Raw genomic sequence first — 25430 nt, 5'->3', positions numbered from 1 at the left:
TTCTCTGTTTTTTTTTCTTCCTCCCTTTTTTTCCTCTCTTCCCTTACCTTCTTCCCTTCATCCTCTTCTTTCTCCATTACTTCTTTTCTTACAAACCCTTTTTCCTTTCCTTACTTCTCTTCTTCCTCCTGTCTTCTACCCTTACGTCTTTCCTCCCTCCATATTTATTTCCTCTTCTCCACCCTCTCTCCCTCCCTTCCTCCCTTACTTCTTTCCTCCCTAAATTCTTCCCTCCTACAACCCATCCTTCCTCACTCACTTCTTTCCTTCCTCCCTCCCTCCCTTCCTTCCTTCCTTCCCTCCATCGCTCACAGCTCAAGGTCAGGAAAATTACGCAGCAACACACACACACACACACACACACACACACACACAGGGCTATGTATGGGCGCACAGAAGCCTCGCCACGCCCACGATAGATAAGAATTTCGATTTATTTCTTTTAATTGTTATCTGATGTCTTTTGTTTGTTCATCAGAGAGAGAGAGAGAGAGAGAGAGAGAGAGAGAGAGAGAGAGTGGGGGGGATTTTAAGACAGGTTCTATACGAAAAACTCGGGTATAAAGAAACACACACACACACACACACACACACATGCAGAGGAGGAACACATGGCCTTCATAAAAAATCATAGTCATGCGGTGTGTTTGTGTACGTGTGTGTGTGTGTGTGTGTGTGTGTGTGTGTGTGTGTGTTAAAACGTAATAAAAATCATGAACTAAGGCCATAATAGATAAAAAGAAGGTCGAAGAGTTATTATAATAGTGAGATTGGATAAAAATAAGAAAACCCCCCAGCTAGGAATAGTTTATCATTATCTTGCAGTTCTTTTTTTTTCATTTTTGTTTTAGTTGGTGCTCTTTCCATCTCTTTGTTAGTCCTCCTCCTCTTCCTCCTCCTCCACCTCCTCTTCATTCTCTCATTCGTTTTACTTATCATGTTTCCTCTTTTCTTTCTCCTAATTATGAACGATCTTTTAATTTCCCCTCCTCCTCTTCGTCCTTCTTCTTCCTCCTCCACCTCCTCTTCATTCTCTCATTCTTTTTAGTTATCATGTTTCCTCTTTTCTTCCTCCTAATTATGAACGCCCTTTTATCTTCCCTTCCTCTTCTTCTTTCTTCCTCCTCCTCCTTCTCCCATATTACGGTTCATGCTCTGTTTCTCTATATTCGTACACGCTCCTCCACCTGCTCTTCTTCCTTCTCCTCCTCCTCCTCTCAAACTTCGGTTCATCCTTCATTTCTTCTCTATACACATGCTCCTCCACCTGCTCTTTTTCTTCTTCTTCCTCCTCCTCTTCTTCGTCCCTCCTTGTTATCCTTCGCCAACTCGAGTTTCTTTTCTTCTGTATCCCAGCTCTTACCTCCTCCTCCTCCTCCTCCTCCTCCTTCACCACCTGCTCCTCTTCCTCCTCCTCTTCTTCGTTTTCGTCCTCCCATACTCATCATCCGTCATCCATTAACTCCTGCCAATTCCTCTTCATCCGTGCTCCCTTGATAACTCCTCCTTCATCACCTGCTCCTCCTCCTCCTCCTCTTCCTCTTCCACCTCCCATACTTGTCATCCTTCATCCACGAAACTCCTGATCAACCTCTTGTTTCTTCTTTCCTTCATCATCTTCATCCACGCTCTTTTAAACTCCTTTCTTCACCACCTGCTCCTCCTACTCCTCCTTTTCGTTTTTCTTTTATTCATATTCGTCCACATTATCCATTATCTCCTTTTCATTATCCTGTTTCTTCTTTTTCTTTTCCTCTTTATACACTTTTATCATATCCTCCTCCTCCTCCTCCTCATCCACTTCTTGCTCGTCATCCCATTTTTATCTTTCATCATCCATTAGTTCCTTTTTTTAATCTTGTTTTTTTCTTTTTTTCTCCTATTCATTCACGCTCTTTAAAAACACCTCCTCCACTTCTCCACCTTCGTCCTCCTCCTCGTCCTCCACACACACGGCCTCCACATGGCGCTGCGCCGACTCACTCCTCTGTTTACGAATGGTGCAAGGGAGGAAAAAAAAGACAGCGTGGGGAGAATAATAAACAAAGATAATTAAGAGCGGAGGAGATGAGAAAATGAGACGCAGAGTGACTTTTTACGTTCTTAGTTTTGTGTTATAACTATTGCGTTGTGGCGGAAAGCTAATAGTGTGTAAATAGATAGATAGATTAATATGCTTGTGCTCTAGATATTAACGTAGAAGTAAAAAAAGAAAAGAAAGCACAAAGGAAGAACAAAAACAAGAATATAAATAGGGTTGTGTGTTCTACAATGAGGGGAAGAAATAAACAGATAATAAGCGTGGAAAAGACAAATATATAAAGTCCAAGAAAACTATCACAAAGGACGAACAGAAACAAGAATACAAATAAATAGGCTTTCTTTCTTAATATTTACATGAAAATAGGAAAGAAAGAGAGATGACAAGCGTGGATATTGTAGATTCATAAAGTCAAATAGCAAGAAAATCACGAGAAAGTAAAATAAAACAAGAATATAAATAAAAACACTTGTGGTCTAAATATTTACATGAAAGCAGGAAAGAGAGATAACAAGTGTGGAAATTCCAGATGTATAAATTCAAGGAAAAAGAAAATCAAAAAAGAATATAAAAATAAGAATATAACAAAAACAAATATGCTTGTAATATGAAAGTAGGAGAGATATAACAGGCATAAAAAATGTAGATATATAAATTCAGAGAGAGAAACCACAAAGAAAGAACGAACACAAGAATACAGATAAACAGACTTGTGTTCTAAATATTTACATGCAAGCAGGAAAGAGATAAGCGTGGAAAAGATAAAGATATAAACCAAAATAAAAGTACAATCACGAAGGACGAATATAAGCAAGAATGAAGAATGTAGGCGAGGAACAAGAGACAAACACAGAAACAACAAATAGAATAATGCAAAGAAAACAAAAGAAAACTCCACGAGGCGGCTACAAAAGCGAAAATAAAAGTATGTATGGGAGGTAAAGAGGAGTATATTTTTTACCTTCTTACTCTCAGAAAAGATAAACATTGCATTCATCCACGTACAGCAGGAGTAAAAACATTGATAAAAGTGTAAATACGGAGAAGAGAGAGAGAGAGAGAGAGAGAGAGAGAGAGAGAGAGAGAGAGAGAGAGAGAGAGAGAGTGAGAGAGAGAGAGAGACCTGCACCACCACCTCATAATTAATACATTTCTAGGAACATCATAAAAAAAAAACGAAAGTGTAAACATATACAAAAAAATAAACAGCTGTGCATATGTGTGTGTGTGTGTGTGTGTGTGTGTGTGTGTGTGTGTGTGTGTGTGTGTGTGTGTGTGTGTTGCGGACGGCTGCACCTGGAAGCCTTTACCCGTGTCCTGCTCCCTCCCTACACCTGATGGGATGCGAGAGCAGGTGTTGGAGGGGGAGCAGGTGAGCGGGCAGGTGAGCAGGTGCGGAGGAGGGAGGGAGGAAGGAAGGAGGAGGAGGAGGAGGAGGAGGTTGAAGGATGGCGTAGGAGGACGGCTGGCAACAATGATAACACAAACATAGATAGATAGGTAGATAGATAGATTAATAGATAGTGGATGGGTGAGAGGGAGGGAAGGAAGAAGAATGGTGTAGGAGGATGTCTGGTAGATGGCAAGATATATAGACTGATAGATAGATAGATAGATAGATAAAAAGATAAAGATAGATAGATAGTGATCTTTTTTATCTATTTTTTGCTCTTGACCGCTTTCTCTGATGTAAAAAAAATAGAAAGGTGAGGTAGATAATTAAGAGGGATAGATGGTAGAAGGTCGAAACTGAACAGGTGGGTAGATGGATGAGGAAAGGGATAAGAGAAGGGTGAAGAGGATAGGTGGGGGTGTGAATAGATTAGTAGATGGAGGGGGGGAGGGTTAAGGGGATATGGATGAATGGAAGGGCGTGTGAGAGATAGAGAATGAGTGGATGAACATGTGGAAGGGAGAGTGGATATATAGGTGGAGAGGCGTATTGAGGGAAGAGGGAATGAGTGGAAGGGAGAGAAAATAGGTGGATAAGCGTGTGGGAAAGACAAGAGACAAACACTGAAGCAAAAAAATAGAATAATGCAAAAAAAACAAAAGACAACTCCAAGAGGCTGTTACAAAAGCGAAAATAAAACTAAATATGGGATGACGAAGAGAAAGAAGAGGAGGAACAGGTGTTGACGGGGGATGAATAACAGATAGACAGGAGTGAATAGGCGTGTAGAAGGGAGGAGGAATGGGTATAGATGGAAGGGAGAAAGGGAGAGAGAATTAGTGGTTAGGTTGCATAGACGAAAGAAGACGAATGGGTGAGGTTAATGGTGGGGAATAATAGACCGTACATACCACTCATTACCCTTCCTATCAGACCACTATCTAAACTCATCCACTTACACCGCTAACCCTCCACCACGACCCCTTCCAGCCTCTCTCTCTCTCTCTCCCAACACCACTTTTCCTAGACCCGAGAACAAAGACATGGGGAAGGAGAAAGAGAAGACCAAGAGTAAACATAAGTAGATCTCACTCGAGGTTTATCTACGGTTCTTTCTATCTCTATAAGTCCTCCTCCTCCTCCTCCTCCTTCTGTTAGTTCTCTTGTTTCTTCTTTTCTCTTCTACTTCTGCACGTTCTCTTAACTCCTCTTCCTCCTATTCTTATTCACCTTCTCACTCTTACTAATTCTCCTATTTCTTCTTTTATTTCTCTTATTTATGCACGTTCTCTTAATTCCTCCTCTTCCTCTTCATCTTTCTCATAATCCTCCTTTTCCCCCTGTTCATCAACCTTTTTTTTTTCTTCTTCATTCATCTTTTTTTTTCCCTCCTTCCACTCGCCTGTTGATCTTCCAGTTTATCTTATTTTCTCCCTTCATTCCTTCATTGTCTCGCGGATTAATGTCGGATCCTACGCGTAAGCTTGTTTTTGGCACCGGTATTAGCGTCACCACGTCCAGAGAGAGAGAGAGAGAGAGAGAGAGAGAGAGAGAGAGAGGGGGGAGACGACCTTTCACTCCTACCTTCCCATATAAACAATCTACAGGCCTACAAAATGAGAGAAAAAAAGTCCTAAGATCCCCAGAGACAACACACACACACACACACACACACACACACACACACACACACACACACAGATGGAGATTGAGATAAACAGAAAAAGTCCAGTAGATGAAGGGGGAAAAGTTATTCACAGAAGGCACAGGAGGGGGAGGAGGAGGAAGAGGAGGAAGAAGAAGAGGAGGAGGAGGAGGAGGAGGAGGAGGAGGTGGTGGAGGTAGAGAAGGAGGTGAAGGAAGAGGAGGAGGAGGAGTGAAGGCGAATGTTGGCACGGATCCACCTGGCCTACACACACACACACACACACACACACACACACACACACACACATACACACACCTAAGCTAAGTCAAGGACGTTTGGTTGCCTCATGCCGCGTCCACTTCCAGCCCACCTGTGCCGCCCACGCCCACACCTACACACACACACACACACACACACACACACACACACACACACACACACACACACACACACACACCTGTATTTTATTGTACCTGTATTTCAGTTTCTTTTTTTTTCTTTTTTTTAGTGGAAATGTGTTAATCATGAGGTGCTGAATGTAGGTAGGTGTCACAAGTCTCTCTCTCTCTCTCTCTCTCTCTCTCTCTCTCTCTCTCTCTCACGTAATTATGGTTTTCTCTCCATATAGAATTGCAATAGTGGATTAATTTTCTTCACCATTAATTACGAGGGCGGGTCACAGCAAGATTAAATTCCTCTCTCTCTCTCTCTCTCTCTCCCCCTTGTCGTTTTAATTATCTAATCTCACCTTGATGAAAGTTTCTCATTCACCTGAGTGTGGGCGGACGTGAGCGTATTAAGTGACCCTTCCGCGCGCCTTAACACAGGTAAGTAATTAACGAGCCACGCCATTAATTACAGGTGAGCCATTATGCTATTTGTAGAGAGGACGCTGACTGTGGGTAAGCATGCAACACACACACACACACACACACACACACACACACACACACACACACACACACATCTGTTCACACCTACTCATGCTAGCTTTCCACACTCCACACACACACACACACACACACACACACACACACACACATTAATGCACACTTTTCCTCTGAGCATAAGGTATTTCCGACGGTATATTGACCTCTTCTTAGGCAATACACTGAGGGAGGAAAGGATGAGGCAATGAAGGAGGAAGGGAGAGAAGGGGAATTTGATGGAGGAAGGGAGTTGGAGGAATTTACTGGAGGAGGGGAGAGAAGAGGAATGCGAAGGCGGCAGATAAAAAAGGGAGAAAAAGGGGAGATCAAAGGTGAGTTTAGTGATAATAAAAGATAAATGAATAGGTGATGAATTGCTTAACAGATAAGACCAAGGAATAAGATTATGAGAGAGAGAGAGAGAGAGAGAGAGAGAGAGAGAGAGAGAGAGAGAGAGAGAGAGAGAGAGAGAGAGAGAGAGAGAGAGAGAGAGAGAGAGAGAGAGAGAGAGAGAGAGAGAGAGAGAGAGAGAGAGAGAGAGAGAGAGAGAGAGAATAGAAACAGACAATAGGCAGGAAGGAGTAAGCTACACACAACAAACAAACATCCTGATATAGAAGATAACTTACTATAAACAGTCACACACACACACACACACACACACACACACACACACACACACACACACACTTTCACCTCACGTTCAAGATTTCCATAAATGTTCGCTGGGGCACCTGAGGGGACCTGCTGGGGGGGCTTGGGGCGCGTGGGCAGGTGGGTAGGTGAAGGGGGGAGGGGGATGAAGGGGGGGATGAATAGGGGCACGGTTGACGTTTTGGAGAGAGAGAGAGAGAGAGAGAGAGAGAGAGAGAGAGAGAGAGAGAGAGAGAGAGAGAGAGAGAGAGAGAGAGAGAGCATACGCGGTGTGACGCATATTTAAAAATAGGTAACGCAGGAAAACGATGAAATAATGAGAAAAAAAAAACGTGCAAATAAGATGAGAGAGAGAGAGAGAGAGAGAGAGAGAGAGAGAGAGAGAGAGAGAGAGAGAGAGAGAGAGAGAGAGAGAGAGAGAGAGAGAGAGAGAGAGAGAGGGGGGGGCGGGGAGAGAGAGTTAATAGAATAGACTTTCCATTGGGTATACAAAAAGCTGAATAAATGAATGGATAAACAGAAAACGAGGAAATTAAACGATCCAAAGCGTCCAGGAAAGGGCCTAGGAAATAAATCACCCACCGCAAGAAAGTGAAAGTGATAAGAACGAATGAAAAAAAAAAATAATAACAAGCAGGACAAATAAAGTAGAAATTAGAACGGAAAGAGACGAGAAAATGAAAATGCTAATAAAAGTAAATCAGGAGTTCACAAGCGAATATAAAAAGTGATCATACGAAACGAGTAAAAGAAAAAAATATATAAAGACGAGAAAATGAGTAAAATATATACACAAGAAAATCGAGAATGCTCACACGAATGAAATAATAAATAGCAAAATATGTAAAAAAAAAAAAAAAAAAGATGTAAAAGACGATAACATTGATAAAATAAAATAAATGAAGGAAAGAGAAAGAATGAAAGAAAAAGAGAAAGAAAGAAAAAGAATGAGAGAGAATGAAAGAAAAAGAAAGGGAAAGAAAAAGGGAAAAAAGAAAAAGAGAAAGAAAAAGAATGAAAGAGAATGAAAGAAAAAGAAAGAGAAAAAGCGAAAAAAAGAATAAGAGAAAGAAAGAAAAAAATGAGAAAGAATGAAAGAAAAAGAAAGAGAAAGAAAAAGCGAAAAAAGAAAAAGAATGAAAGAAAAAGAAAGAAAAAGAAAAAGCGAAAAAAAGAATAAGAGAAAGTTAAGGTAAGTCAAGGTAAGGTTAAGTAAGGCAAGATATATAAAAGGTAAGGGAAAACCGTATGACACTCCAAGCAAATTAAAAGAATAGAAAATATGAGAAAAAAGTAACAAAAACGCAAGGAAATCATCAGTGCACAAACGATTAGATAAAAAAGGAACAAACAAGTCAAGTAAAAAGAGAAAGAAAAAAGACAAACGGAAAGAGACAAGCAAATGACAAAACATTCATCACAGGGAGATTTAAACGCGTCGCGCTCTCCCTCCCTCCCGCCTCCCTCTCCCTCCCTTCCTCCCTCTCTCCGTTTCTTCGCGTCTCGGTAACTCAACGATTATGTAAATACCAAACGCCTCCCCGCCAGCCTAACCACCCCATGCACCCCACGCCCCACTGACACGTCACCCCACTCCTGTAGACGTGTGTGGGGTGAAGATGCGATACCTGTGGGGAGAGGAGGGTGAACTGGGGAGATTTGGGTATGCTGGAGGCGTGGAGAGGGTTGGAATGAAGGAATGTAAACGAGGAAACACCACAGGCGGACATTCATTCCTCCCCTACGTCACCCCGCTACTGTAGGCATGTGTGGGGTGAAGCTACGTGTCTGGGGGGAGAAAATGATGAACTGGGGAGATTTAGGTATGCACTGGGCATCTAGGAGGTGGGGTGAATGCATATAAACGAGGAAACATTGTGGCCAAGATTTACCACTTGTTCTCGTCCCCAGCTCCTGTAGAAGTTAAGCTACGCCTCTGAGGGAAGTAAAGGGGGTTAATTGGGGAGACTTAGAATGTACTGGGGACGTGTGGGGAGCGTAATGAAGTAATGCAGGCGAAGAAATATTGATGACCGAGATAAAACGCTTGCTCTCGTCAACGGTCAATCATTTTATATCAGTGTGTGGGATGAAATTACGATAAGTGGGGTGGAGAGGAGGCTGAACGGGGAAGGTGTAGAAGAGTGGAATGAAGGGATGTCAGGAAACTGGAAAGAGTGGTGACTGATGTAGGCTATACTGTGCGATGGAGGTAGCGTCAGGTAGTTGCGTCGTGTTGGGGTGACGCTCGGCTCTCAGGAAGGTCGGTATAATAAGGTACGCTCAGGATGCTATTAATTAACTCTTTCACTGCTATGAGCGTCTCTGTGCGCACTCTTGGTTCCCTGCTATGTGCGTCTGAGGATGTTTTTCTACTGAAGCAGGATTTATGACACCTTTGGGTCACCATGGAGCGCGGTCATGCCCGCCTGCAGAAAGAGAGAAAGAGAAAGAAAGAAAGAGAGAAAGAAAAAAGAAAAGATCGGAAGAGAAAGAAAGAAAGAAAAAATCGGAAGAGAAAGAAAGGAAGAGAAAAAGAAGATAGGAAAGAGAAATTAAATAAAGAAAGAAAGAGCATGAATAAAATAGAGAAAGAGAGAAATTAATAAATAAAGGAAGAGAAAGAAAGAAAGAAGGGAAGAGAGAAAGAAAATAGAGAAAAAGGGGGATCGAGAAAAAAGAAAGAGAAAGCAAGAAAAAAGAAAAAGAAAGAGAAAGAAAGAAAGAAAAGAATGAGAAAGAAAGAATGAAAGAAAAAGAATGAAAGGAAGAGAGAATGAAAGAAAAAAAAGCGAAAAAAATAATAAGAGAAAGTTAAGGTAAGGTAAGGTTAAGTAAGGCAAGATATATAAAAGGTAAGGAAAAGAAACACCGTAAGACACTCCAAGCAAATTAAAGGAGGAAGTAGAGGACGCGATGGACAGGTAGACTTGCAAAACGGGTTGAAATATAATGCTTAACGATGATTCATTTCTTCATGGAAGTCGTGGATTAAGTTTCTTGAATAACGGAACGAGAAACGCCGCAAGACAGTCCAAGAAAAAAGAGTTGAGGAGGTCCAGGACGCGGCAGACAGGTGGACTTGAAAAACGTACCGTACTGAATAATGGCTAACAGATATTCAGTTTAGTCGTGGGCTTGAAGGATAGGTAGGTAAGGTATGGAAAAGGTACGAAAACGCCGCAAGACAGTCCAAGGAAAGAAGTTGAGGAGGTCCAAGACGCGGCAGACAGGTGGACTTGAAAAACGTACTGAATAATGGCTAATAGAGATTCAGTTTAGTCGTGGGCTAAAAGGATAGATAGGTAAGGTAAGGTAAGGTTGGGAAACGGTATAGAAACGCTGCAAGACAGTCCAAGCAAAGGAGTTATGAAAGTAGAGGACGCGGTGTTTAGGTGGACTTTCAAACAGCGTTGAAACCACGTCTAACCGTAATTCAGTGCAGGTGAAAAAGTTCTTGAGTAGTGGGCTAAAAGGATAGGTAGGTAAGGTAAGGTAAGGTTGGGAAACGGTATAGAAACGCTGCAAGACAGTCCAAGCAAAGGAGTTATGAAAGTAGAGGACGCGGTGTTCAGGTGGACTTTCAAACAGCGTTGAAACCACGTCTAACCGTAATTCAGTGCAAGGGTGAAAAGTTTCTTGATTAGCGGGAAAATCCAAGCGAAGGAGTTGAAGAAGTGGAGGACGCGGTGTTCAGGTGGACTTTCAAACAGCGTTGAAACCACGTCTAACCGTAATTCAGTGCTAGGGTTAAAAGTTTCTTGATTAGCGGGAAAATCCAAGCGAAGGAGTTGAGGAAGTGGAGGACGCGGTGGACAGGTAAACTTGCAAAATGCGGTGAAAAATGGCTAACAGTGATGATACAGTTCTACGTGCGAGTCGTGTGTCAAAACTTTCATGAGTAACGGGACAAGAAACGTCGCAAGACCACCCAAGCGAAGGAGCTGAGGGGGTGCAGGACGCGGTGGTCAGGTGGACTTGCAAAGAGCGTTGAAATAATGGCTAACCGTAATTCAGTGCTGGGGCTAAAAAAATTTTTGATTAGGGAGACAAGAAACCCCGCAAGACTACCCAAGCGAAGGAGCTGAGGAGGTGCAGGACGCGGTGGTCAGGTGGACTTGCAAAGAGCGTTGAAATAATGGCTAACCGTAATTCAGTGCTGGGGCTAAAAGTTTCTTGGTTAGCGGGACTAGAAACCCCGCAAGACTACCCAAGCAAGAGGAGGTGCAGGACGCGGCGCCCAGGTAGACTTGCAATGAATGACCTGCCTGGACCTGCCTTCCTTGCCTACGTCTTCAACTCACCAGGAAGGAGATGACGCCCACCGCCAATGACCCGCCGCGCAGGTCCCAGCAGCAGCAACACCTCTTGAGTAAGGTCATGTTGGTGGGTGGATTCCTTGGCTTGGACTGACACGAAGAGAAGCGACGTCAATTGAAGAGAAACACGCAAGGCAGCCGCGCACACACCCGCTCTCCTTCACTGTCCTAGAACCACTAACAGGCAACCAAATAGTCAGTCCCAGTCCCCCTCCAGTACCCAATCCCCTCCACCGGTCTCCCTCCTCGTCCCTAGTCCCTCTCCAGTCCCCCCCGGTCCCCTTCCCTTCCCCCGATGCCACACGCCGCCACCCTCCCACCTGTAGCACGTGTGGGAGGTAGTAAGATGTTTTATTCATCATGGGAAATAAAGGAAACATTGACTGAGCTAACTAACGGGGAAGTGGTACTGAAAATAAAATAAATATAGAGTGAGTTAAAGATGCACGGCGGGGGAAGTATAAATAAGAAACAAAAAAGTAAAAGAAACGCGGTGGGAGTAATTATAGAGAACAGTAAACGAAAAGTAAAAGAAATACGGAGGGAGTAAAATAAAAGAGACAAAAAGTAAAATGATCTTGCGGACGTGAAAATAAATGAAACAAGAAAGTGAAACACGCTGAGTAAAAATAAAAGAAACAATAGTGAGAGAAACACGGAGGGAGGAAAAATAAAGCAGATAAAAGTAAAATAGTCACACCTAAAGTAAAAACGGTTATAAAAGACTGTTACATTACAAGGAAACACACAGTAGTAATTCGCAAAGACAAAGTAATTACTGCACTCGACTATTTATTTATTTTTGTTTTCACACTTTTTCCGTCAACTTGTTCTCACCTCACATGGGGTTTAGTGATTGATACATTGCCAAGAAGGGTCCTCAGGTTTAAGATTTGCATGAAGATGAAGTAAACCGCATTCAATTCAATCCCTGCTTCGTGTAGCCTAAGTAGTATCTATTCTTTCACATTTTCCTCTCCCATGCGTTTACCTCCTTAATCTGTGCATTTGATATAGTCATTACTCCATTGCAAGGAAACACGTGTCATTAACCCCTTAACTGCGGATTTCCTACAAGACATCACCAAGCTACAGGAATGGGTCAAAAAGTGGCTGCTACAATTCAATGAAGATAAATGTAAAGTCATGCACCTTGAGAGGGGAAACCCAACATACCAATACCGCATGGGAAACACTCCACTATCCACCACAGAGGCAGAGAAAGACCTGGGAGTGTATGGCTACCAGGCTACCAGTGAAAGCCAAATTCATGCCAATCGCAGAGGACGGGTTAAATGTTTGCATAAAGATGAAGTGAATCTTTGTTGGAGTATAGCCTAACCCAGTAAAATCCGTCCACCTCCATGGCCTGTTGCTTTCCTCCTCAAACAAGTGATCAAGTAATGTCTACAGTGCGAGGATACGTTTTCAGTATTTACATTAGCAAAGATATGAAGTAAAGAACATTCAACTGTGTGTCCGTAAATCATCCTACTCGTTCTTTTCCTCCTCTCAGTTTATTAAGTAATGACTGAATTGCGACAAAACATGTGCAAGTTATAAATCTTCAAAAGGTGAAGCAAGCCACACTCTGCCAGTTTTGTTTGAATGGCATAGTTATTTGTTTCTTTCAATCCATACACTTTCCTTGCATCTTTTCTTCTCATCAACCTTAATTTCAATTAGGATTTGTCACCAAGATACACTAATGTTACACCACAGCAGTGCTACAAAAGGGAGGCAAAGGTACATAATTATAATCTTAAAAATTGCTAAATTGCGAGGAAACACATGTACAAGTTATGAATTTTCAAAGAAGTGAAGTCAGTCACACTCAGCCAGTTTTTTTGCAAAGCCTAGTTTTTTTCCATCCATATACTCTATATACTTCCATCTATATACTTCTCTTGCCTCTTTTCTGCTCATTGACCTTAATATTAATGGAAGATTTGTCACCAGTCGCTTTGTCACCAATATATGTTTATGTTACACCACGGAGGTGCTATAAAAGGAAGGCAATAGTACACATATTAAATCTACACTAACATAAGAATAACACTAGAAAACTTAAAATAAAATCCTTTGAAAATGAGTCAAAAAAATACCCTTGGAATAAAATCCATTTCAATTTGGCAAAACACAGTGCATAAAAAATATGTATTCCTTCAAAATGATAGCAGGTAATAGACTACAAACAAATGATGCTCATATACAAAGATTTATTGTGATGAACCAAAGGTCATCGTTGTTTTGATATTTTAATGAAAATGACACGGAAGAGAAAAAAGTTGCTGCTGCTGAAAAAAAAAAAAAAACGAAACAGCTTTAGAAACGCGTTATAAAAAATGCAAAGAGCCATGAACACCAGCGCTGACAAAACATCCTTGTAGCAAAAAAGGTATCAAACTGCAGGAACTGTGGAGACAAGAATCTGTGTTTTTTCCATGTTTAGCTTGTACTGGAGGAAGCTGAAGAAGTAGTAAATATAAAACATCTCTGTTGAGGAGTGTGTTTAATTACTTCACCCTCAGCACACTACACAACCTTTGTGGCTCGCCTCTTCACGTTCAAGGCTTGCGCCGCTACACAACACACTATTCACCTCCACTCAGCTATATGTACTGCTATTGCTCGTCTTGGAGTTATATATAAAATTAAACTATATGCAGCAATATTAATTATCTACACCTGGGGAAAGATTAGCCAGGAGAAGGCTGAGCAGGTGAGCAGCACACATCTGGCTCCTGGAATGATGCTTGATTTGTGTTAAGTTAATGACTGTGTGGAAAAAGTTACAGAGGCCATTTACACCATTAGTCCTCAGTGACAGACTACTTCCTGAGATTATATATTTCTGGTGAAATTGCATTCTTCAAGAATGGGCTAAGATGTTATTTACCAGTAGTATCTTTCATGATAATGTTAAACTTTAATATATTTTGATCATTGTGACAATACACACAGCATGGGTGACTTGTTTGCTTCCGCTACACAGGAAGCCTGATTCTTTCTCTTCATTCTGAAGAGAAAGTCCTGGCCCCAGCTCCCCCCACACAGCCCCATCCACCTCACCCCAAGACCTCCGTGGCCCTGCTCCTGCGCTGCCTCACCTCCTGCTGCCCCCTGCTCCATCGCCTGCCACCCTGGCCTATCCTCCTTAAAACATATACTCAAAAAGTTCTAATACACATACCTTAAATTATATAAAAATCTGATGAACTCTCTTACATAAATATTTCATACTATGGCAGGCAAACTTGTCGTATAGAATATGTCTATGTATACATATTAATATCAAACTATTTTATGAAAATATTTACTGATAACAAGACATAACTATTCAATAAGGTGATAACAGAAGATACAGTATTATTATATGCATGTTTAAAACATTAATATAGTGCATAATGCTCTTTGGTAAACCTTCCGTGGCAGATCCTCACAATGGCAGCCTTCGAGGCTCACACACCAAAACACTCTCAGGGTCCTGATTCATGATGGGACACACATCTAACAAACAAAATCTTGACACATTTTCATTCCTCTACAGATTATCAAAATCCAACAGCTCTTGGCAAGTCAAAGTACCTAAGACTATGTCTTCTTCCATAAACAAGATGACAAACATTGATGTCAAGTCAAATGTAAGATGTGACACAGGTATAACAACTGCTGCTGTGACTCCAGGGAAACAGGACTGCAACAATGGTGTTTGGTGTGATGGTAGTAGTGGCAAAGGTGTCTAGGACAACAGTAGTTGCACCAATATTACCTATATGGACATTATCTAAGATATTAGACATTTCACATAAGAGAATATACAAACCTAGTTACTTTGACTTATCTCTATCCTGGCTAATTCATCAGAGAAATGATTACAGCCATACAAGTTCTTATGTGGCTGTTGTATGTAAAAAACAAAAGCTGAGGAGAGAGAGAAATAAGGTAAATTTGAGGACATACACTAAAGCTGAATGTGACCTCAGCGCTCATCTCTGTCACACTGACGCTTGAGCCTGTGGCGGGAAATAAAACATTAGCTACCCTTGGACACTGGGCCAGTGTGATACCTGGGTTACCAGAGTACCTTTCCCATGTTTGCCGAGGTACCCATTCATCCACCAGCCCGAAAGGAAGGATGAACAGCGGGTCTTTACACTTTCCATTATTAAATTATAGATTGTATCAACATATGGGCAGTGAAATGGTGTCAGTTTCAAATAAAATATACTAATGAGGTACCCACTCAATATAACCTATACTTAGTGAGGCTGCTGACTCTCCACCTTCCCAAAGAGGTAAAATGTGATGCAGTAAGCCATCTAGATACAGCAGGATCTTTCACTTTCACTTCAATCTCTTTTCACTACTGTGCAAACATGACTGACAACAGACTGTTCTGTTAGTAAGTAAAGAGGACGCATTGATTCACTTCACAGCACTGCCCAAAGACCTGTGGTCAGTCTAAAAATTAAACCAAATCTTTTTGCTCTTGGTCCAGACAACAGAGGTAATTTTTGGTTGTACCTATAAAATTCTGACCAATTACACAACACCAATATCATACATATTTTTCCAGCCATTAAATAGCCTATATTTAATAAATTTTCTCGTTTAATTGTTCCTCTTTCACAAGAAATTATAGAGTAAGATGCATTACTTTACTCATGTGTGTACGACTTATATATTACGAAGGGAATTGATTTTTGTAACTTCTGGCTCTCTTGAAATCCACAAAGGGGCTTGCCAGACCTCTAACCTGACAAGCAATCATAGAGCTAAATATTTTCCGTGGCAGCGACTGTTACAAGCGTGGCGTGGGGATCTTCATTGGCCTGGTGTCCAGGTTCACCTTTGTACTACTCATCCGAGTTGTGTTTTTATACTCCCAGACCTAAAGGGAGTTTTTACAACCAAATGACAAATAAGACAATGCAAACATAAAACAGGTGCTTCTCTTTTCTGTCTTCTTCCTAATACTGCAAGACTTAAAACTTTCTAACTAGCCAACAGATGAGATTGCTGGTTGCTACACTTCACTCCAGTTATATTCTCTGTGCTGCAAGTCTTTTGTGTTTAGTCAACAGATCAAAAAGACTACTGTAAATCTTGCTTCTTACAAACAATGACACTATTTATGTACTCAACTTATCATGAAGACCAACGCAAAATCTATGAAACATACTGCTGGGCAGATCCCTACCTCCCAAAGGTTTCATCTTAGATGTATATCACAGTTTGTAACACAAGTGACCACTTGCTGCTTGGCTTCATTTGTTCCATTTACTCAGCTCAGAACTGGAGGAAAACTGAGAAACTTACAAGATATTGTACTGCTTCAAATTATGATAAAAAAATCATTCACTTCACAGGATGAAACATATACAACTGATAAAGTATATAAAATATTTAAGTTAAGACTCATTCTGAGCTGGAATATCTTTTATATATATATATATATATCTATATATATATATATATATATATATATATATATATATATATATATATATATATATATATATATATATATATATATATATATATATATATATATATATATATATATATATATATATATATATATATATATATATATATATATATATATATATAAGTTAACTTGACAACTGCAATGGAAGCTGCAATCCTTCAAAAGTTTCTCTAAAAGAAGCTTTTCACTAGTTGCATGAAAGTCTCATTCGTCAACAGACATTTCATTGCTCAAATACTAAGGCAAACAACACACAGGCAGCATCCTGTGCATAGAAAACAACTACATCACCTTTATGCCACAAACTGTTAGTAGGAGACAGATGCTGCACCAAGCGTGAGGACGTCGAAGCAAGTCTGGCACACTCTCACTGGCTTATTGAGGGAGAACTTGAGGATAGGAACATCTTTGTCCGAGCACCGGCTGCACAGTAACCTGCCACAGTGACGGCAGTGGTGCTTGCGTGTGGCTATCCCAAACTTGGTGCCACACTCCATGCAGAGCTCCCCCTCGCTCCAGGGTGGTTCAGCAGACAGAACGTCAAGCAGGCGGAACAGCAGTGTTTTGGTGGGAACCTGAGCATCACAGGAGGGGGTGATTATGGAGTGAAGGTGGGAATGACTTCACAAAACAGTCTTTCCATTAAAGTCTGTGATTCCCTTCTTGATATACTTTACGAAATGAGATGAAGAGAATTATGAGTTGGGGAGTAGCAGGTAAGTAAACATCATGGGACTCATGTATGTAAATGCATCTCATCCTCCTTACTAAAAACCAAGCATGTGCCTCCTAGTGCCCCTAAAGGCTCCACCCACCTGATAATTAAAGATGTTGACACCATGTTTGTTGGTGGTGCCCAGACAAGCCCCAGACCGCACCAACACCCGGCACAACTGGCCGGCACCGCGCATGTATGCCAGCAGCAGGGCTGGGAAGGGTGAAGGGAAAAGGAGCTTGCATGAGAATAGATGACTGATAACTATTGATATTCTTGTATGTCACTCTTATAATGATGCTGAACAACTACTTCTTAACTACAATATATGCTTTCATTATGTCTACTTATTATAATGAAACCTCCACATCTCTATTACCTTCTTAACTTAAGTACACTTTTTTATTAACTAGTAAAAATGATAATCAGCTAATACTGATTATAAAATCAACCAAAACAAAGCTGTCATGGTTCACACGAGAATTTCCAATGTGCCGAGTCACCTTTCCCAGCCCCTCTTACCTGAGTTTCCCTCCACATCCACCCTGTTGAGGTCATAGTCTGGCATGGCTTCCAGGAAGACCTCAGCGATGGCCGCAGCATTGTCTTTGGGGTAGTTGGCCAACACATGCAAGGGGTTCTGACCCCTCAGGTTGACGGCTCCAGCGTTTATCTGAGACTCTGTCAGCAGCACCTTCACCACAGCCAAGTGCCCTTCCTGGGGACGTGCATACTTTACTGAAGACGCTAAAAATATGACAATATTGCCATAGTGTGGCATGGTTTAGCTAAGGTTTCTCTTTGGATTCGTGTTTCTATCGCTATCTTAATTTCTGTGAGCATGTGCGTATTATACGCTTCTGCACAAATTCCAAACAACACAGACTCCAAGATCTTTCGACTTTCAGTGTACTAAGACTCTAAGATTACTACAGATGCTCATCAACTTAAGATGATTCAATTTACAATTTATTCTAATTTATGAGTGTTAGCAGTAGAACTGGGTAAAATATGTACTTTAAATCATTAGTTTTGATTGGTTATCTAATATCTTACTATGAAACAAGCTTTGAGTTACATGATTTTGCCCATATGTAGGCTAGAATTAATGTAGTGGGCATGTTTAAGATAGGCTGGGCTAGACTATGATGCCTGATAGCTGTGAATTTGATTTATCATCTTTGATCTTTTGTCTTTACTATGGGTTTTTCAGAATGTAACCCCATTGTAAGTTAAGGAACACCTGAACATCAAGAACACAGCTAATCATAAGCCTGCACAAATGGATGTACAATGACACTTAGACAACCACACACACACACACACACACACACACATGAAGGCATTTGACAAAGTTCCACATTCAAGACTGCTGTGGAAACTAGAAAATAAAGGAGGATTGAGAGGGAAAATGAAGTGCTGGATGGAAAGCTACTTAAGAGGAAGAGAGATGAGAACCGTGGTTAAAGACACAAGATCGGAATGGAGAACGGTGGAAAGCGGAGTGCCCCAGGGGTCAGTTTTAGCACCAGTACTCTTCCTAGTCTATATTAATGATATGCCAGAGGGAATAAACAGCTACATGAGCCTGTTCGCGGATGATGCTAAACTGCAAAGACACATAAGAAACAGTGAAGACTGCAAGGAGCTGCAAGAAGACCTAAACAAGATTTGGAAATGGAGTCAGAAATGGGAGATGAAATTCAACGTGAAGAAATGTCATGTTATGGAAATGGGAAAAAGTGTAGAAAGACCAAAATGGACATATAAAATGGGAGATGGTGAAACATTAAAGAAAGTAAATGAAGAGAGAGACCTGGGAGTAATAATGCAAGATTATATGCAACCAGGAAGTCATATAAATCGGATCTTCGGTGATACATATAACATGGTGAGAAATATAGGCATAGCATTCCACTACATGGACAAAGAAATGATGAAAAAATTAATAACTACTGTGATCAGACCTAAACTAGAATACGCAGAAACAGTACGGTCTCCACATATGAAGAAACACATAATAAAACAAGAAAGAATACAGAGGATGGCAACAAAAATGGTTCCAGAACTGGAGGGACTGACATATGAAGAGAGACTAAAGGAAATGGACTTGCCAACACTAGAACAAAGAAGAGACAGAGGAGACCTAATACAAATATATAGGCTATTGAGTAAAATGGAGGAAGTAGATAACGATAAATTGCTACTAAGAGAGGAACCTTCCAGCAGGAATACTAGAGGACATAGTAAAAAGTTGAGGAAGGGAAGATGCTCAAGAGACAAAGAAATATAGCTTCCCACAAAGAAATATAGAGGTTTGGAACAGATTAAGTGAAGAAATAGTATCGGCGAAGAGTGTGCAAAGTTTCAAGGAAAAGTTGGATAATTATAGATACGGAGACGGGACCACACGAGCGTAAGCCCAGGCCCTGTAAAATTACAACTAGGTAAATACAACTAGGTAAATACACACACACAGGTAGGAGCGGTAGATGTGAATACATTTATAAAATGGGAAGTAAGATAATATGCAGAGGAATGGAAGAAAAAGATTTGGAAGTGACTATCTCAGAGAACATGTCACTGGACAAACACATCAACAGGATAACGGGACAAAATATGAATTTGCTGAGGAACATAAGGATGGCATTTGTGTATTTGGACGAGGAGATGATGAAGAAAATAATAGTTACAATGATACAGCCAAGGTTGGAGTATGCAGCAGTGGTCTGGTCTCCTCATGAAAAGAAGAACATAAGAAAGCTGGAAAGAGTGCAGAGAGTGGCAACTAAGATGGTACCTGAACTTAGAGATCGGACGTATGAGGAGAGACTCAATAGCATGGGGCTCACAACCCTGGAGAGAAGAAGAGAGAGAGGAGACCTGATAGCGGTGTACAGGGTGGCGAGCGGGGTGGAGAATCTGAACAGAAAGGACCTGTGTGTGTGGAACGAGAGAGAAACGAGAGGACATAGAAAGAAGTTGAAGGCGCCCACATGCAGGGGGGATGTGAAAAAGTTTTGCTTCCCAAACAGAAGCATTGAGTTATGGAATAGACTGGAGGAGGAGGTGGTTTGTGCAAGAAATGTTCATGATTTTAAGGAAAAGTTGGATAAGACAGGATATGGAGACGGGACAGCGCGAGCGTAGCTCTTTTCCCGTATGTCACAACTAGGTAAATACACACACGCACGCACACACACACACACACACACACACACACATAGCACAACTGAAGATGGAAAAGAGAAAAAAAGACCATGAGATACAAATTTTGAAAATGGAAAGAGGGATTAATGTGATGAGGACAAATGAAGACATGGAGAAGAAGATGGAAGAAATGATAAAAAGAGAGGTAGCAAAGAAAATAGGAAATGATCAGCAGAATGTGGGTGTAAAGGTAGAGGAAAAGATTAAGAATGTGGTCAATGATGAATTAAAGGAGTGGAGAAGTGAAAAAGACGTGGAAAAAAAAGAGCTTTAGGGGAATTCTAGAACAAAAGCAACAGGAACAGAAGCAAGATGTAGAAAAAGAAGTTGTGAATGTACTAAAAAATAGAAACAATGGTGAGGGACATGGCAGAAAAGAAAAAATGTGTTATAGTGTTTGGTGTCAAGGAAGAAAAAAAACAGTGAAGGCTCAGAGAGAGAGTTACGAGAGGAGTTAGGTGAAAAGTACATTGAGAAATATGAATACTGAAGAGGACAAAAAGAAAAATGAAGAAATTGATGAAATAACTAGATTGGGAAGATATGAGGAAGGAAAAAACAGACCACTAAAGATAAAGCCAAGGTCCCAAATGGCAACAGAAACTATACTAAATAGATCATGGAAACTAAACAATTCTAAAGAATATAAGCAAATATATGTGAGGAGAAATATGTCGGAGGATGAAAGAATGAAAGCAAATGAAATTATAAATAAAGCAAAAAAGAGAAATGATGAAAGATCAGAAGAAAAGAAGAATTTTGGGGGAGAATGCAGAACGAAAAACTGATGAAGTGGTGGATAGGAGGTGAAAGGAGGGAGTAAGGGTGTTGATAGAAAGAGGAATAAAAAAGGGAGAAGGGAAGAAAGGTTTAAAGATTGCTTAAACAAACTTATAGGTGTATCAAAGAAAACTGACCTAACTGATTATTTAACGGAGAGTGATCCAGATATTATATGTATAGTTGAAACAAAGCTTGTAAAAGAACTGGAACTTGTGGTGGAGGGAAAGAGCAAGTTCAACATTTGGAGAAAAGATAGGAAAGAAGGAAAGGGAGGAGGAGTGATGTGATAATGATGAAACAAAACTTGAAAGTGACTGAAGTGTGATAAGGAAATGACAGTGCAGAGGTGATGGCTATGCAGGTACTGGTAAAAGGTGGAGAGAAGAATAACATAATAACAGCCTATGTCCCCCCTAAAACCAAAGGTTGGAATGAAGTAAGATATGCTGGAAAATACAATACAGGTACTGACAGATGAAATAAAAAATAATAAAAAGGTAATATTAACAGGAAACTTCATTTGCAAAGAAGTGAAATGGGAAGATTTTGTAATGGAGGGTGGTGAAAATACTTGGGGAAGTAAACTATTGAGGCTGGTAACAGATAAACTGATGACGCAGTGGGTGCAAGGAGAAACAAGGTTGAGAGGGGATGACAAACCATCAAAACTTGATCTAATTTTCACAAAAAACGTGGAGTTGGATGAAGGAGTCAGTCATGAAAGCCCCTTTGGAAAGGGTGACCATGAACTATTGGAGATGAAAACTTTTGAAGGATGTGAATATCGAGAAGAGGCTTATAAGGAAAAAAGGAAAAACTACACTAAGGCAGATTACATTGGACTCAAGACTTTCTTCGGTGGGGTGGACTGGACTGATATGAAGAGGAGTACTGATATTCAAGAGAAATATGACACTTTTATGAAAATTTACAACAGAGGAATAGAGATATATGTTCCATTCAACACAGTAAAAACTAAAGGAGAGAAAACAGGGTTTGGATGGAGGTGTGAGACAGCAAAAAGAAAAAGAAATAAGGCATGGAGGAATTTGAAGAAAAGACCAAATAAAAGCAATAGGGACAAATATAAAAAAGCAAGAAATGATTATGTGAAAATAAGGAGAGAGGAGGAAGCTAAATTTGAAAAGAATAGTTTTTAAATGTAAAGAAGAACCAAAAATGTTTTATAAATTCGTAAACGAGAAGTTAAAAGGAAATGAAGAAGTGGAAGGCTAAAGGAAAATAATGTAATCTATGAAAAGGACAAAGAACTTTAAGAAATATTAAATAAAATTTATCAAAAAGTGTTTACGGAATAAACCGACTTTGACTGGGGTCTCGAAAATTGCAATGAGGGGAAACTGAATCATGTAAAGGTTGAGAAAGGGGAACTGATACAGCTGATGAAAACCTTAGATGGAAGTATGGTACCGGATGAAATCTCGGTGCAAGTGCTAAAAGAGTGAAGAAATGAATTATTGGAACCACTTTATGACATAATAACATGCTCTATAAATACAGGAAAAGTGCCCTAAGAATGGAAAAGAACAAACATTGTACCAATTTATATAAGTGGAGATAAAACTGAACCACTAAATTAAAGACCATTTTCTTTGACAAGTGTAGTGTGCAAGATTTGTGAAAGTATAATAAAAAAACAATGGGACGGACATTTAGAAAAGGAAAACATGATAAATGAAGGACAGTTTGGATTTCAAAAAGGGAAATCATGTCACTAACTTACTATGTTTCTACTCAAGAGCAATAGACGTGGTGCAAGAAAGAGGATGGGTTGAATGTGTATATCTTGATTTGAGAAAAGCTTTTGACAAGGTTCTGCAGAAAAGGTTAATCTGGAAACTACAGCAGTGGGGAGGAATGGGCGGAAAGGTTATCGAGTGGATGAAGTATTTTAGGACGGTGATTAGGGAAGAAATTCAAATTGGAGGAGAGTAGAGAGTGGAGTTCCTCAAGGCTCATTTCTGGCCCCAATAATGTTAATAACATATATAAACGATATGCCAAAGGGTATAAAATGTTATATGAGCCTTTTAGCAGACGATGCAAAGTTAACAAGAAAAATGAGGATGCAGGAGGATTGTGAGGAACTGCAAAAAGACCTGGATAGAGTGTATAGATGGAGCCAGTTATGGGAGATGGAATTTAATGCAAACAAGTGCCATGTTATGGAAATGGGGAAAAGTAAAAAAAGACCAAGGAAAACATACAGGATGGGAGAAGAAAACTTAAAGGTGGTAAATGAAGAAAAAGATTTGGGAGTAACGATGCAAGACACACTATCCCCAGAAAAGCACATAAACAAGCTGTTTGGAGAAACCTACAAGATGATGCAAAATATAAGGGTATCATTCCATTTTATGGACAAAGAAATCATGAAGAAAATAATATCATTGATAAAACCAAAGCTTGAATATGCCTCACAGAAAAAAGGATATCAGAAAGCTGGAAAGGATACAGAGAATTGCAACTAAAATGGTCCCAGAACTCTCAAATATGATATATGAAGACAGATTGAAGGAGATGGACTTGATGACACTGGAACAAAGAAGGGAGAGAGGAGATCTGATCACGCTGTATAAGTTGGTAAATAAGTTTGATGAGGTGGACAGAGATGATTTCTTCTCAACTGCAAGAACACAGGGGCTGAGAGGACATATGAAGAAACTTAATAAAGGAACCTGTTTGAGTGACTTAAAAAAGTATAGTTTTCCACACAGAAGTGTTAACACATGGAACAGCTTGCGGGAAGAGGTGGTGGAGGTGAGCAGTGTCCACCAAATGAAGGAAAGGCTGGATGAATGTAGATATGGAGATGGGACTATTAGAGCTTAGCTAGGGCCTGGTAGATTACAAATAGGTAAATATAAATAGGTAAATACACAGACATCCCTACACACATTCTTTTACTAGAGTACAGGAAAAGCAATTCAGCAACAAGCAACAAGCACACGTCACTCACCTTGACAGCCACATGGAGAGCATTATTGAGGTTGTCATCCACGGCGTCCACCTGCACACCATTCTCGATGAAGATGGAGGCAAGCTGTGGCTGGTCGTGGGCCGCTGCCAAGTGCAGCACCGTCTGCTTCTGTGGCGTGAGCTCTTTGATGGCCTCTCGCCCCGCCAGCAGCAAGTTGCGAACAATCATCTCAGACCTGATGAGTAGGGAAAAAAAGTGGTGTGGAAAGGTAAGGGAATGAGTAATAAGAAGGGGATAAGGCTAGTAAAAGAGGTTAAAAACAGAGTAAAAGGTGACGTAAAAGTGGGATGGGGTAAAACTTTGATGAATGAGACTGCAGAGAGTAAAAAGGTTTATAGAAGAAGAAATAAAAGGGGGTTAAAAAAGAAGAAAGAGCAAAGATGCCAATGATGCAATAGTGAGAAGAAATATGGGTATAGCAATGAGGTTGGATACAGGAATGAAAACATACCTGTGTTCACTTCCCAGGGAACAGAAAATTCATTGAGACAAAGAAATACCGGATTTCTTGCAAAATGAAAGTAAGAAAAATATACAAAAAAATCCAATATCAATTTAATGTAGCAAACATTTTAGAGAAACAAAGAAGTCACTGAGACAAACCAATATCAAGTTAGTTTCAGCATTTTCGTCCTAAGAGAGAAGAATATAGAGTAAAAAATACAAAACTAATAATATCAAGTTAGTTGAGCAAGAGTAACGTTTAATAGTCGTGTGTGCGTGCGTACCCCTGCAGCGTGGCGGCCAGGTGCAGCGGCGTGTAGGATTGCTGGTCCTGCGTACGGGTGTGCATGTCCACGTTAATGCTGAGCAGGAACAGCAGGCTTTCCATGTCCTTCTTGAGGATGGCCAGGTGCAGGAAGTTGTGGCCCTTGTGGTCATACTGCAAGATGGGAGGGATGCTTGGTGGTTCAATTTTTTATTTATTTATTACTTTTTTTTCAGAAAAGGAGGCGGCTCAAGGGCAAAAATGGTGTAAACAAAAAAGTCTGCCAAAAAAGGGTGCCAGTCATCATGAGAATGGCCCCATAATGATCTGACCAAACAGTGAGACATAATATTATTAATAATTATTCATAAAGTGATCATCAAGTTTTAGCCATCAAAGATTATACCTAATGAAAACTTGTCTTTTTTTACATTTATGACTGAGCATTACTGCAACTATTGATAACACTGAACTGTGTTGTTAATAGAGTTTGAAATGGCTATTCCTCAAACTCAATACTTGGGACCCTTATTC

General features: G+C 40.4%; 2 protein-coding genes across 4 annotated transcripts in view; both read right to left on the bottom strand.

The window, feature by feature from the left end:
• Nucleotides 1-11208, bottom strand: part of LOC127006588 (uncharacterized) — a 73284-nt gene extending 62076 nt beyond the window's left edge. For both annotated transcript variants that reach the window (XR_007759655.1, XM_050876659.1), the window contains exon 1: nt 10970-11208. Coding sequence is in view for 1 of the 2 variants with exons in the window: in XM_050876659.1 (XP_050732616.1) it covers nt 10970-11047 (78 nt within the window). In the remaining variant the exon portion in view is untranslated. The remainder of the gene's footprint in view (nt 1-10969) is intronic.
• A 5385-nt stretch (nt 11209-16593) lies between these two features.
• The window catches only part of LOC127006585 (rabankyrin-5-like), a 69225-nt gene continuing 60388 nt past the window's right edge, over nt 16594-25430 (bottom strand). The window contains exons 17-21 of one of the 2 annotated variants that reach the window (XM_050876654.1): nt 24916-25070; nt 24167-24362; nt 17716-17911; nt 17294-17406; nt 16594-17053 (exon numbers count right to left, since the gene is read on the bottom strand). In XM_050876654.1, coding sequence (XP_050732611.1) covers nt 16787-17053; nt 17294-17406; nt 17716-17911; nt 24167-24362; nt 24916-25070 — 927 coding nt within the window. In that variant the 3' untranslated portion in view covers nt 16594-16786. The remainder of the gene's footprint in view (nt 17054-17293; nt 17407-17715; nt 17912-24166; nt 24363-24915; nt 25071-25430) is intronic. The other variant, XM_050876655.1, reaches the window with a different exon arrangement.

The sequence above is a fragment of the Eriocheir sinensis genome, chromosome 33 (genome assembly GCF_024679095.1).
Source record: "Eriocheir sinensis breed Jianghai 21 chromosome 33, ASM2467909v1, whole genome shotgun sequence".
NCBI lineage: Eukaryota > Metazoa > Arthropoda > Malacostraca > Decapoda > Varunidae > Eriocheir > Eriocheir sinensis.
Note: the sequence above shows the minus strand (reverse complement) of the source record. Positions and strands in the feature narration are given on the sequence as shown.